This window comes from Anabrus simplex, chromosome 1 (assembly GCF_040414725.1).
Source record: "Anabrus simplex isolate iqAnaSimp1 chromosome 1, ASM4041472v1, whole genome shotgun sequence".
NCBI lineage: Eukaryota > Metazoa > Arthropoda > Insecta > Orthoptera > Tettigoniidae > Anabrus > Anabrus simplex.
In genome coordinates this window covers 715,969,713-715,983,791 of record NC_090265.1, presented here as the reverse complement: position 1 = coordinate 715,983,791, position 14,079 = coordinate 715,969,713, and the positions used below count along the sequence as shown (strand labels likewise).

Below are 14,079 nucleotides of genomic sequence, written 5' to 3'. Positions count from 1 at the left end.
TTGTTAGCGTGTTTTGGTGGATCACAGAGGTGAAAGAAGGTGCGGGCATGAATTAAAACTTGAAAATTTTGAAACACTGTATTCAAGTTCAACAAACCTGGTGATAGTCTGTGTTTTTGTTAGAGATATTTGGTAGTTTTCTTACTTTTTACAACATATGGTATAGAAAACGGATTAAGAAAATAACACAGTATTATTATGGTTCACTAGAAAGTTTGCACTCGGTATATCCATCATGGTTGTCATAAAAATCTACATCATTATCACCACCATCTATTCATTCTGGGATGTCTTCCAGCTGTGTGTGGAACAGCCTACCTGCTGGCTTCTGAACGAATGCACGCAATAATTTTAAGTTCCTTCAACTTCGCAAGTGGAACAGGAATGTAATCTTCATAAAAAAGGGGTTAGTTCTACACTGTGACAAAGCACAGTTTTCCTCCAAACGTTAGAGTCACAGTACGTATCCCGTTTCATAACAAAGGGGTAGCCATCTGCTATTTCCATCCCGCTAGGGATGGTCTTGGTTTTTTAAGAAATAAGGAGCTACTGCAAGTTTTAAATCGTAAAATGTATGAAGTAGTTCCCTTTCCTTTCTCAATCAATGCAAAGTCAGTAACTCGGTGACTATGACTGATTTTGTAGAACATGTGATGTACAGAGAGAGATGAGCATCCTGTAATTCAAATTCTGCTAATATCTCATTTTAAGTTATTTTTGACATTTTTTTTATAGAGACCCTTCAATTACTACTGAAGACATGGCAGAAAATTATAAGCAATCATTGCTTACCAATCCACGCAGATACGTTAAGAACTATTATCCACGAAACTTGAAGTGACACTTCGGCTCCCAAGGACGGATAAGGCGGCCGTCCGCCTCCTTTACGAACACACTCTAGACTGGAGAGATCACTAAGACAACCTGGTCCGAAAAGTGCCTGCTTTTATAGCAGAGGGCCAAGGGCTCGACACACCCCAATTCTCATTGGATAATCAAATAAATATCGAAATTTTGTCATTGGTGAATAAATAAATGTACAAAATTTCTGATTGGCCAACGCCTTCAGTTTGCGGGAAGTGACAGAAGTGTTGATAACTTTTGAACATCGAAAACAAACACTAAACATTTCAGTTTAGGAAACCTTTACATACAAAATTAATCTAGAATTGTAATAGTTCCTCTTTACATCAGAGGGCACAACATAAGTTTATAGTAGCGACATCTGTTGAGAAATGTGCGAACTTCTTGTACTAGTTGTCTCAAGATTTATATTTCAGATGGCATTCTCCACGGCGCTTAACTTAAACGCGCGGGGCGGTTGTACCTCCAGTACACTTTTCTTGCAGCCAAATAGCCATAAAAATAGAGAAAGTCTACACTAATATTACGGAGTTGCGCCTTGTTTTGCATAATCTTTAACTGATTTTGTTCTTTTGCTGCCGAGTTCTAAGTTGTACCGTTCACGCTTGTCCTCATAGCTCCTTATTTCTTAAGAACACCAAGACCATCCCTGGCTGTCAGAAATCTTTGCCGGTTGGAAATAGGAGATGACTGCCCCTTTGTTTTGAAACGGGATACGTACTGTGACCCTAACGTTTGCAGGAAAACCGCGCTTCCTCACAGTGTAGAACTTCACACGTCTCTGATGGTTGATGGTAAGATGTGTTTGTACAAATAATACGATGAAAACCATGTACTGCAAATCTTGTAAACACGTGCCTCCTCTCACAGTTGGATGTTGTCCACGTCCTGGCCCCAGTTCTAAAGAATTCTGGAGGTATATCATCTCTTTTTTTATTCAGGGACCTTAGTAGTTTTTTTCGAGGCTCTAGTGCTGGTAGAGGAGAAAGTGTTCTGAGGTCTTCATCGAGGAATGATTCTCCTTCGAGGAGGTAGACGAGTCATGATCCTGTAATTTTTGATACTCCGATCGCTCTTTTGATGTATAGCGTTTTTAGTACCGGCAGGTTCTCTCTGTGATGTATGACGTACTGGGGATTTTTTAAACTTTCAACATAAAAAATTTCAACAAACTGTTTCTTTCTTATAAACAAATGAATGAAAATTTTGCCTGGTGTCATTACAACACAGAACCACATTTGACAGTTCATTGTTCCTCCCGAACATTTCACATTTCTTAACATTGGTTGTTTTTGCGAGAAAACCTTCAATTCTGATCCCTTTATTCATGGTGGTGTTACGTTGCTTAAGATTACCCAGTGCGTGTTGGTAGGACGAATAGAACCAGTACTGTGGCGCATTATCTGATGATACCTAGTAACGGTACAGGCTGTGATGTCAAGTATTGATGGGTGGCCATGATTGAGACGCGTGTAGAAGACTAGGTACCTATCTGTCTTTGTGAAATGATGCAAATAAATTAATCGTTTTAAATGTTAATTTCGTTCATTGGAAGACTTATTTATTACCTTTTAATTTTTACAAAGGGGAATTTGACACAATATTTCTAGTATCCCTACAGATTATACCCTAGATCATGGATTTCCAAAATGCGGTCATATGTTTCGGCCCACGAGGGCTTTTATAAATTCACAGTTGTAGCCCTTCAGGCAAGCAACTCAATGTTGAAAACATCCTAGGAATATGAGCTACGAATTTTAGGAAAATAAAATATAATAAAATATGAAAATATATTCTTTATTTATTCCTAAAAACTACAATCCTTTTCTTAATCATCGTTATTCGGTCGATTAGATTAACAGTTTGTCTTTTTCTACCACTACGAGCGCTAATGTGAATCAATGCATTGTTTCACTTAAGCACCACTACGAGCGCTAATGTGAATAATGCATTGTTTCACTTAAGCACCACTACGAGCGCTAATGTGAATCAATGCATTGTTTCACTTAAGCACCACTACGAGCGCTAATGTGAGTCAATGTATTGTTTCACTTAAGCACCACTACGAGCGCTAATGTGAGTCAATGCATTGTTTCACTTAAGCACCACTACGAGCGCTAATGTGAGTCAATGTATTGTTTCACTTAACCACCACTGCGAGCGCTAATGTGAATCAATGCATTGTTTCACTTAAGCACCACTACGAGCGCTAATGTGAGTCAATGCATTGTTTCACTTAACCACCACTGCGAGCGCTAATGTGAATCAATGCATTGTTTCACTTAAGCACCACTACGAGCGCTAATGTGAGTCAATGCATTGTTTCACTTAACCACCACTGCGAGCGCTAATGTGAATCAATGCATTGTTTCACTTAAGCACCACTACGAGCGCTAATGTGAGTCAATGCATTGTTTCACTGAAAAATGAAATGGCGTATGGCTTTTAGTGCCGGGTGTGTCCGAGGACAAGTTCGGCTCGCCAGATGCAGGTCTTTTGATTTGACACCCGTAGGTGACCTGCGCGTCGTGATGAGGATGAAATGATGATGAATACGACACATACACCCAGCCCCCGTGTCAGAGAAATTAGCCAATTATGGTTAAAATTCCCGACCCCGCCGGGAATCGAACCAGGGACTCCTGTGGCCAAAGGCCAGCACGCTAACCATCTAGCCATGGAGCCGGACATTGTTTCACTTAAGCACCACTACGAGCGCTAATGTAAGTCAATGCATTGTTTGACTTAAGCACCACTACGAGCGCTAATGTGAGTCAATGCATTGTTTCACTTAAGCACCACTACAAGCGCTAATGTGGGTCAATGCATTGTTTCACTTGAGCACCACTACGAGCGCTAATGTAAGTCAATTCAGAGTTTCACTTAAGCCCTTATAAATACATTCGGTGTGGATATTTTTCAAAAAATCAAAAAACACCTCAGGGTACTGAACCAAGGAACACGTTACAGAAATAATGATGTAAATAAGTTCATTTCACTAAGATTTGAATCAAAAAGAAGGCAAGGAAAGAAACAAGCGATTTTAGGCTGTTTTTCTGGAACAGCATTTAGGCCGGAAGTGATTGTCGAAAAAAAAATTTCTAGTTTGATAGAGCTATTCAAAACTCACAATTTGAAACCTTTTTCGGGCCCTTTAGCCTTTCACCTTTCGGCACAATGGAGAAAATTGCTTAATTTTACGTTTTTCGTCGTATTTGTCTGCTAAGAAATGTTTTCAAAATTAAAAATGATTTTAAGAAATGTGAAGAAAGTGTACAAATAATATTTCATACCTCGTTCAAAAATGTGTTAATTGTTATACCCTCTTTAGGCCCAAGTAACAACTAATTCATTCTTAATATTATTTCCTGTTTTTTAAGTATTCACTTATGCTGAACATATTATTTTTTATTTAAAAAATTAAAATCCGAACTTCGGCGGAAAAAGAGCCCTCAGAAATGCCAGTGCTGGGTCTCAATTATTATAGAAATGGCTATGGGGTTCATACCGATTCTTGAACTCCATGCCAAACTCACTGTGGACTTTTCATGCAACCAATTGCCATTGGGTAAGAAGCGGTATAATTTTTTTTTTTGTTATCAGGCGAGTTGTCCGTGCGGTTAAGGGAGCGCAGCTGAGAGCTTGCATCCGGCAGATAGTGGGTTCGAACACCAATATAGGCAAGCCCAGAATATGGCTTCCCGTGGTTTCCTATTTTCACACCAGGCAAATGTTGGGGCTGTACGTTAATTGAGGCCACGGCCACTTCCTTCTCACTCCGAAGCCTTTCAAGTCCCATCGTCGCCGCAAGACCTATCTGTGTCGGTGCCATGTAAAAGCCAACTTTAAAAAGAAAAAAACATCTTCATTCTTCTCTCACTGGTAACACTGGCTGGTACACAGTGATGCACACATCTGGAAGTATATTGCTGGGATTTTAGGGTCTTATAAATGTATATCATTGTTCCCTTCCCACTCTTACCACTAAATTGTCCTTCTTTTTAAGTTTTGTTTTTGCTATAATTTTATTTTCATTTTGCCTTTGGTATTTTCTAAACTTTTGTCATTTGTCAAATATTAATTCAAATGAACTGTCATTGTTGTGTGCTCTTCTTCGAACTTCAGTTGTCCTGGGTATAATAGTGTTTATTTTTAATTGCACTCTTTTATAGAATTCTAAATTAGTGTTTAAAGCAATTAATATAATTAAACCTTCGTTTCAATTAAACTACGCATATTACTTCATACAGGTATAGCTGTTCTATTTGAAGAATTGTACGAAAATTGGCCTATTATTAAAATGTGGCCCTCGATCATGGCTAAGGTTTCAAATATGGCCCACGTGCCCTTACAAATTGGAAACTCCTGTCATAGACAGAGCTCGTATGTTGTGTCCTGAACATGTGCCAGTTTTGTCGCTAATACTGGTCTCTGTTTGTTTTCAGGTGTCGTTCGCGGTCCAGCACAACGCAGCGCTGCTTCCCCAAGGTAGGTCTCTAGTTTACATCCTGCTCATCGGATGGATCGATCAGATCGAATCGCTAGTTAAATTAAATGATTGCAACGAAATCGAGTGTACTATCGGTCGCCTTATCGTGCTGCAAGCATCGCCTCACGACAAATCCAGTGAAGATGCCTGAGAGGATATAGAAGGAGCACGACTCACCGGTGATTGCACAGGGCATCAGAAAGCTTGTCTCACAACACGACAAATGCCTAAATTGTTTTGGCGATTATGTGGAAAAATGAGCATGAACGTTTATTGATAAAATCATTTTGTTATGTCAATGTGTCTTTTTATAGCCCACCGGACGTTGAAAAATGCTGCCTTCGTAAGTGGAGCTGAGATGGTGTCGTCTTCTCACCCTCAGAAGGCTAGCGAAGAGTGTGCCATCTGGTGACAAACGAGAGTACCACCTACAATACTTTTCTATCAACATTTTGGCATTCGGTCTGTAAGACCATGCTGCACATTTATTAAAACAGGATGGTCAAGCAGCAATATCTTTACAACATGGGACATGTCATGGCATTGTGATTACATGGTAATAGAAAGCCACGCTACAGGAACTTCGGCTGGATGAGGATAGCTTAAGTAAAGAATATAGAACAAATGCATCACAATGTTAAATTGGCTTCACTTAAAAATTTGGCTATTGCTTGATACACGTCGATGTCATAGCTGCTTAATAACGATGAAACGAACGTGGGAAATGGAACTTTCAGTTTTATAAGAGTTTGGTGTATGTTGCATATTGGGTATTCAGCCTGAAGGCTGGTTTGATCCTGCACAGCTGTTATTGATAGCCTAGGTCAAATACAGTAGAGACAATACGCGACACTCTGCGAGATATCGAGGGACAACGATTACAGCTCTGTCTGGCGGAGTAACCTGAGAGTTACTGATTCTGTCATAAGAGCACGTGTATTTGTTTGTGAAGTTTTTGGGGTTATTTATGCGTTTGCACTAAGTTGACATATGTAAATAGTAGCGTGTGTCATTCTTTTATATCTCCTGTCAATATGAGTGGAAAGATATGTGCTGCGTTTGGCTATAATAACTATGAAGTGCAGAAGGATTCGCGGTCTTTCTTCCGTTTCCCTCGTGACAAGAAAATGTAAGTAAATACTGTGTTTGCATATGTATTCTTCCAGTTACAAAGATATTTTTATAGAAGGCCTACTTCCTAAACTTCTGACCTGCGTGACCCATATTTTAACTGGCTTAAAATATAATAAGTTTATTTTATTTTATTAGTGCAGCAGTTAATCTTCAATACCGATGTGTTGTTGTAGGTGTGATATGTGGGTTTTGATTTAATTCAGGAAAATGCATATGCGTATGTGTGTGGCTGATTGCGTTCCAAGTTACCCCATTCGGAATGCCCTAATGCGTTGTCAAGCACTGAAGAAAATATGGGTGATTTAAGAAATGTGATGATGCAAATTTGCTTTACCCTAATGTAATGGCAAGTATTGCTTACAGGGAAATTTGAATGAATTTGATGCTAAATTTATAGATTTTCTTTCTGTTAGTAGGCTTCAAGTTAAAAGGAAAATTGTCCAGCTCTTAAATGTAAATTCATTGAATAATATGTGTAAGGAATGTGCCGATATTTTTATTGACAAGTGCCTTAATTTGCTGTACAATGCTTTTAAATGAGAAAGAAAAGACAAATCTAGCCGTGAAAGTTCAGGCACGTATGCTAAATCTAAAAAAGTAATGCATAAATGAAAGATCAAGCCCTTTCACAGCAGTCCATTTCACATCTTGATTATATGTCTAATTTGAGTCTTTTAAATAATAACATGTTAAATAATTCTTCATTCATGTATCCAGAATTGCTTTAGCAACTTTGAAGTTAATATTTTAGCAACACTTTCTTTCTAGACGCAATTTAGTTACCCATTTCCGTATATACATTTCCATTGATATTTGAATTTAGCGCGATTTTTCAGGTCACGACGCTAGGGGCGCCACTTGCGAATTGTCTCCCATTTTAACAAGGCTAAATCCGGAAGTGTCGCGTATTGTCTCTACTGTATTTGCCTAGGTGCCACTGAACGGGCATACTACGGAAATAAGGAGTGGTGTAGTTTCTCGTTGCTTTCTCACTGCGCCAGTAGTTGCTATACGTACGTATCAGGCTGGTAAGCCCAATGAAATGCATGCACCAGTCGATACTATCAGCGATATTTTCACACCATTCACAGCAGGGACTGGCTGCATAAGGAATGGTATTACTAGCATCGCTCATACCTCAGTCACTTTCATGTTGTCAAAGCCAAGAATGATACAAAGACAGATCAATGAAAGTAAATTTATTCTAGCCCATACCAGAAGACATAGAGCACTGTGAACACTACATCTTGCCAGCAAAAACAAATTGATTACTTGTGATTTGGATCTAGTACATCCTAATATTGTATGGTTGAGGTCTGCTTCCTGATTGTGATCAGAGGAACAATTTTGGGAGGCTATAATTTTGATGCTGAACAGATGACCGGGGTAAGATGCTTGTCCAAGTCTCATTCTGATAATTGAAGTGATATATCCGCGAGTTAGAGATGGTGGATTGAACCGTGTTTTCTGTAGAATGTATCTCTGGAGAGCGGCGTAATGCTTGCCTTTGATTATCCCTTACAATGGACCAACGGCAAAGTATTCAAACCTTCATTATTCCAGAACGTCGGTGGACGCAGAGTAGGTCTCGGTTTACAAGTGGCTACGGCTCTGTATTCGGGAGACGGAGAGGCGCTGGTCCGCACCGTCGGCTGTCCTGAAAAGGGTTTTCCATTCTCCTGTAATAAGGAGAATGCCGGGACAGTTCCTAGTACCCTACAGGCCACGGCTGCCAACCCTCTCACATTCTGGGTGAATCTCCTTCACCATAACAAATCCCCGGCCTGAGGAACGGCATCACCATCTAGGAGGTGGTGCTGGTGATTGTCTTAAGAGGAAGTATAACTTCGCAACCTTTACGCGATATAACACTAATCAGAAAAATTGGAAGGGATCCGACATTTCTAAAATGAAGATATCCGCCAAATAAAAGCAAGGGCCACGAAGGGCGTGAAAATGAAGGATTTCCTAGGTCTCGAATGCTGTAATACAGTAGGGGTCGGAAAAGAACAAGAGTTGACCAAGGGAAGTCGGATAGAATAGATGACGGTGAGGAGCCTCGCACAAGTGGAAGTAACGCCAGGAATCAGGTAAGTGTCCCATGATCGCCAACCCACGCTCCCAAGTTAAGAACTCCTGCGGCATATTTTAGTCACCTCTTAAGACACGTAGGGGATACCGTGGGTGCTAGTCTACCACCCCCATTGACCGGGGGACCACCGTCTAGTAGGCCCGCCTCCCCCTTCAGGGCAGAAATGAAAATATTTAGTAATAAATATTATTGTTTTACGTCCAACTAGCTACTTTTGACGGTTTTCAGAGACGAGTTGGTGCCCAAATTTTTCCCGCAGGAGTTCATTTACGTGCCAGTAAATCTACCGACACGAGGTTGACGAATTTGAGCACCTTCAAATACCACCGGACTGAGTCAGGATCGAACCTGCCATGTTGAGGTAAGAAGGCCAGCGCCTCTACCGTCTGAGCCACTCAGCCCGGTAAAGCATTAAATAGTAGTAGTAGTAGTAGTAGTAGTAGTAGTAGTAGTAGTAGTTACAGAATTCTTGCTCGTGAGCAAATGAAATCTACGTCGGAAAACGCGGAGAAAATTTCTCTGCGAAAAATAAAGAATTTCACTTTGTTTTCTAACACGGCGAAAGCTCTAAAGCTTATTATGATGGTTCGTAGTAGAAATGGGGAAGAAATAACACAACAGTTATTTTGGAACTGTTCCAGACTCGAAAGTTATCTTTAAATGAACAGTACGCCGGAACATCCTGTTCCAAAAGAACAGTGTTCCGTGTCGCCTGCACTCAGCTGAATTGGTCTAACAAGATCCTGTTCCAACAGATCAGTGTTCTGTATCGCCAGCACTCCCCCGAGATAAGCCTAGCAACACGCTGTTCTAAAAGATCAGTGTTCCGTGTCGCCTGCACTCAGCTATTTTGGTCTAGCAACATCTTGTTCCGAATTCACAGTGCTCCGTGTCGCATGCACTCAGCTTGATTCGTCTAGCAACATCCTGTACCGAAAGAACAACGTTCCGTAACGCCTGAACACCGGCGAGATTGGTCTAGCAACATCCTGTTCCGAATGAACAGTGTTCCATGTCGCCTGCACTCGGCTGGACTGGTCTAGCAACATTCTGTTCCTAAAACACAGTGTTACCTATCGCCTGCACTCAGCTATTTTGGTCTAGCAACATCCAGTTCCGAACTCACAGTGCTCCGTGTCGCCTGCACTCAGCTATTGTGGTCTAGCAACATCCACTTCCGAATGAACAGTGTTCCATGTCGCCGGCACTCGGCTGGACTGGTCTAGCAACATTCTGTTCCTAAAGTGCAGTGTTCCGTATCGCCTGCATTCAGCTATTTTGGTCCAGCAACATCCCTTTCCGAATTCACAGTGTTCCGTTTCGCTTGCACTCAGCTAGATTGGTCTAACAACATATTGTTCCAAAAGAACAGTGTTCTGTGTCGCCTGCACTCAGCTGAATTGGTCTAACAATATCCTGTTCCAACAGATCAGTGTTCTGTATCGCCAGCACTCCCCCGAGATAGGCCTAGCAACACGCTGTTTCAAAAGATCAGTGTTCCGTGTCGCCTGCACTCAGTTATTTTGGTCTAGCAACATCCCTTTCCGAATTCACAGTGTTCCGTTTCGCTTGCACTCAGATGGATTGGTCTAGCAACATCCTGTTCCGAATCCGAATTCACAGTGTTCCGTGTCGCTTGCACTCAGCTGGATTGGTCTAGCACCCCCCCCCCCTTCCGAAAGGACAGTGTTCCGCGTCACCTACACTCCAGCGAGATAGGTCTAACAACACCCTGTTCCGGAAGGACAGTGTTCCGTATCGCCTGCACTCCAGCGAGATAGGTTTAGCAACACCCTGTTCCGAAAAATCAGTGTTACTTATCGTCTCCACTCCAGCGAGATAGGTTTAGCAACACCCTGTTCCGAAAAATCAGTGTTCCTTATCGCCTGCACTCAGCTGGATTGGTCTAGCAAAACCCTGTTCCGAAAGAACAGTGTTCCTTATCGCCTGCACTCAGCCGGATTGGTCTAGCAAAACCCTGTTCCGAAAGAACAATGTTCCTTATCGCCTGCACTCATCTGGATTGGTCTAGCAACATCCTGCTCCAAACGAACAGTGTTCTGCATCGCCTGCGTTCAAGCGAGATAGGTCTCGCAACACCTTTTCGAAAGAACTGTTCCTTATCGCCTGCACTCAGCTTGATTGGTCTAGCAACATCCTGTTCCAAAAGTACAGATCGCCTGCGCTCAATCGAGATAGGTCTAGCAACATACTGTTCCGAATGAACAGTGTTCCATGACGCCTGTGCTCGGATGGACTCGTCTAGCAAAATTCTGTTCCTAAAGCATAATGTTCCGTATCGCCTGCACTCAACTATTATGGTCTATCAACATCCTGTTCCGAATTCACTGTGCTCCGTGTCGCCTGCACTCAGCTGGATTGGTCTAGCAACACCCTGTTCCGAAAAAACAGTGTGCCGGGTCGTCTGCACTACAGCGAGATAGGTCTAGCAACAACATGTTCCGAAAGAACAGTGTTCGGTGTCGCCTGTACTCCAGCGAGATATCTCTAGCAACATACTGTTCCGAAAGAACAGTATTCCGTATCGCCTACACTCAGCTGGCTTGGCCTAGCAACCCCCTTTTCCGAAAGGACAGCGTTCCGCGTCACCTATACTGCAGCGAGATACGTATAGCAACACCTGTTCCGAAAGAACAGTGTTCGGTATCGCCTGCACTCCAGCGAGATAGGTTTAGCAACACCCTGTCCCGAAAAATCAGTGTTACTTATCGCCTGCACTCCAGCGAGATAGGTCTAGCAACACCCTGTTCCGAAAGAACAGTGTTCCTTATCGCCTGCACTCAGCTGGATTGGTCTAGCAACATCCTATTCCAAAAGAACAGTGTTCTGTATCGCCTGCGCTCAAGCAAGATAGGTCTAGCAACACCTGTTCCGAAAGAACACTGTTGCGTGTCGTCTGCACTCCAGCGAGTTAGGTCTAGCAACACCGTGTTCCGAAAAATGAGTGTTAGTTATCGCCTGCACTCCAGCGAGATAGGTCTAGCAACACCCTGTTCCGAAAGAACAGTGTTCCTTATCGCCTGCACTCAGCTGGATTGGTCTAGCAACATCCTATTCCAAAAGAACAGTGTTCTGTATAGTCTGCGCTCAAGCGAGATAGGTCTAGCAACACCTGTTCCAAAAGAACAGTGTTCCTTATCGCCTGCACTCAGCTGGATTCGTCTAGCAACATCCTGCTCCAAACGAACAGTGTTCTGTATAGTCTGCGCTCAAGCGAGATAGGTCCAACAACACCTTTCCGAAAGAACAGTGTTCCTTATCGCCTGCACTCAGCTGGATTCGTCTAGCAACATCCTGCTCCAAACGAACAGTGTTCTGTATAGCCTGCGCTCAAGCGAGATAGGTCTAGCAACACCGGTTCCAAAAGAACAGTGTTCCTTATCGCCTGCACTCAGCTGGATTGGTCTAGCAACATCCTGCTCCAAACGAACAGTGTTCTGCATCGCCTGCGCTCAAGCGAGATAGGTCTAGCAACACCTGTTCCAAAAGAACAGTGTTCCTTATCGCCTGCACTCAGCTGGATTGGTCTAGCAACATCCTATTCCAAAAGAACAGTGTTCTGTATAGCCTGCGCTCAAGCGAGATAGGTCCAACAACACCTTTCCGAAAGAACAGCGTTCCTTATCGCCTGCACTCAGCTGGATTGGTCTAGCAACATCCTGCTCCAAACGAACAGTGTTCTGCATCGCCTGCGCTCAAGCGAGATAGGTCTAGCAACACCTGTTCCGAAAGAACATTGTTCCTTATCACCTGCACTCAGCTGGATTGGTCTAGCAACATCCTATTCCAAAAGAACAGTGTTCTGTATAGCCTGCGCTCAAGCGAGATAGGTCTAGCAACACCTGTTCCGAAAGAACAGTGTTCCTTATCACCTGCACTCAGCTGGATTGGTCTAGCAACATCCTATTCCAAAAGAACAGTGTTCTGTATAGCCTGCGCTCAAGCGAGATAGGTCCAACAACACCTGTTCCAAAAGAACAGTGTTCCTTATCGCCTGCACTCAGCTGGATTGGTCTAGCAACATCCTGCTCCAAACGAACAGTGTTCTGCATCGCCTGCGCTCAAGCGAGATAGGTCTAGCAACACCTGTTCCAAAAGAACAGTGTTCCTTATCGCCTGCACTCAGCTGGATTGGTCTAGCAACATCCTATTCCAAAAGAACAGTGTTCTGTATAGCCTGCGCTCAAGCGAGATAGGTCCAACAACACCTGTTCCAAAAGAACAGTGTTCCTTATCGCCTGCACTCAGCTGGATTGGTCTAGCAACATCCTGCTCCAAACGAACAGTGTTCTGCATCGCCTGCGCTCAAGCGAGATAGGTCTAGCAACACCTGTTCCAAAAGAACAGTGTTCCTTATCGCCTGCACTCAGCTGGATTGGTCTAGCAACATCCTATTCCAAAAGAACAGTGTTCTGTATAGCCTGCGCTCAAGCGAGATAGGTCTAGCAACACCTGTTCCGAAAGAACAGTGTTTCTTATCACCTGCACTCAGCTGGATTGGTCTAGCAACATCCTATTCCAAAAGAACAGTGTTCTGTATAGCCTGCGCTCAAGCGAGATAGGTCCAACAACACCTTTCCGAAAGAGCAGTGTTCCTTATCGCCTGCACTCAGCTGGATTGGTCTAGCAACATCCTGCTCCAAACGAACAGTGTTCTGCATCGCCTGCGCTCAAGCGAGATAGGTCTAGCAACACCTGTTCCGAAAGAACAGTGTTCCTTATCGCCTGCACTCAGCTGGATTGGTCTAGCAACATCCTATTCCAAAAGAACAGTGTTCTGTATAGCCTGCGCTCAAGCGAGATAGGTCTAGCAACACCTGTTCCGAAAGAACAATGTTTCTTATCACCTGCACTCAGCTGGATTGGTCTAGCAACATCTTGCTCCAAACGAACAATGTTCTGCATCGCCTGCGCTCAAGCGGGATAGGTCCAACAACACCTTTCCGAAAGAACAGTGTTCCTTATCACCTGCACTCAGCTGGATTGGTCTAGCAACATCCTGCTCCAAACGAACAGTGTTCCTTATCGCCTGCACTCAGCTGGATTGGTCTAGCAACATCCTATTCCAAAAGAACAGTGTTCTGCATCGCCTGCGCTCAAGCGGGATAGGTCTAGCAACACCTTTCCGAAAGAACAGTGTTCCTTATCACCTGCACTCAGCTGGATTGCTCTAGCAACATCCTGTTCCAAACGTACAGTGTTCTGTATAGCCTGCGCTCAAGCGAGATAGGTTAGCAACACCCTGTTCCGAAAGAACAGTGTTCGGCGTCGTCTGTACTCCAGCAAGATAGGTCGAGCAACATACTGTTCCGAAGGAACTGTGTTCCGTATCACCTGCACTCAGCTGGACTGCTCTAGCAACATCCAGTTCAGAAAGAATAGTGTTCCGTGTCGCCTGCCACTCAGTTGGATTGCTTTAGCAGCATCCAGTTCAGAAATAACAGCGTTCCGTGTGGCCTGCACACTGCTAGATTGGTCA

General features: G+C 43.2%; 1 protein-coding gene across 2 annotated transcripts in view; it reads left to right on the top strand.

The window, feature by feature from the left end:
* LOC136872397 (vascular endothelial growth factor receptor 1) overlaps positions 1-14,079 on the top strand; it is a 467,496-nt gene that overhangs the window by 200,172 nt on the left and 253,245 nt on the right. For both annotated transcript variants that reach the window (XM_067146225.2, XM_067146215.2), the window contains exon 2: positions 5,310-5,352. In XM_067146225.2, coding sequence (XP_067002326.2) covers positions 5,310-5,352 — 43 coding nt within the window. The remainder of the gene's footprint in view (positions 1-5,309; positions 5,353-14,079) is intronic.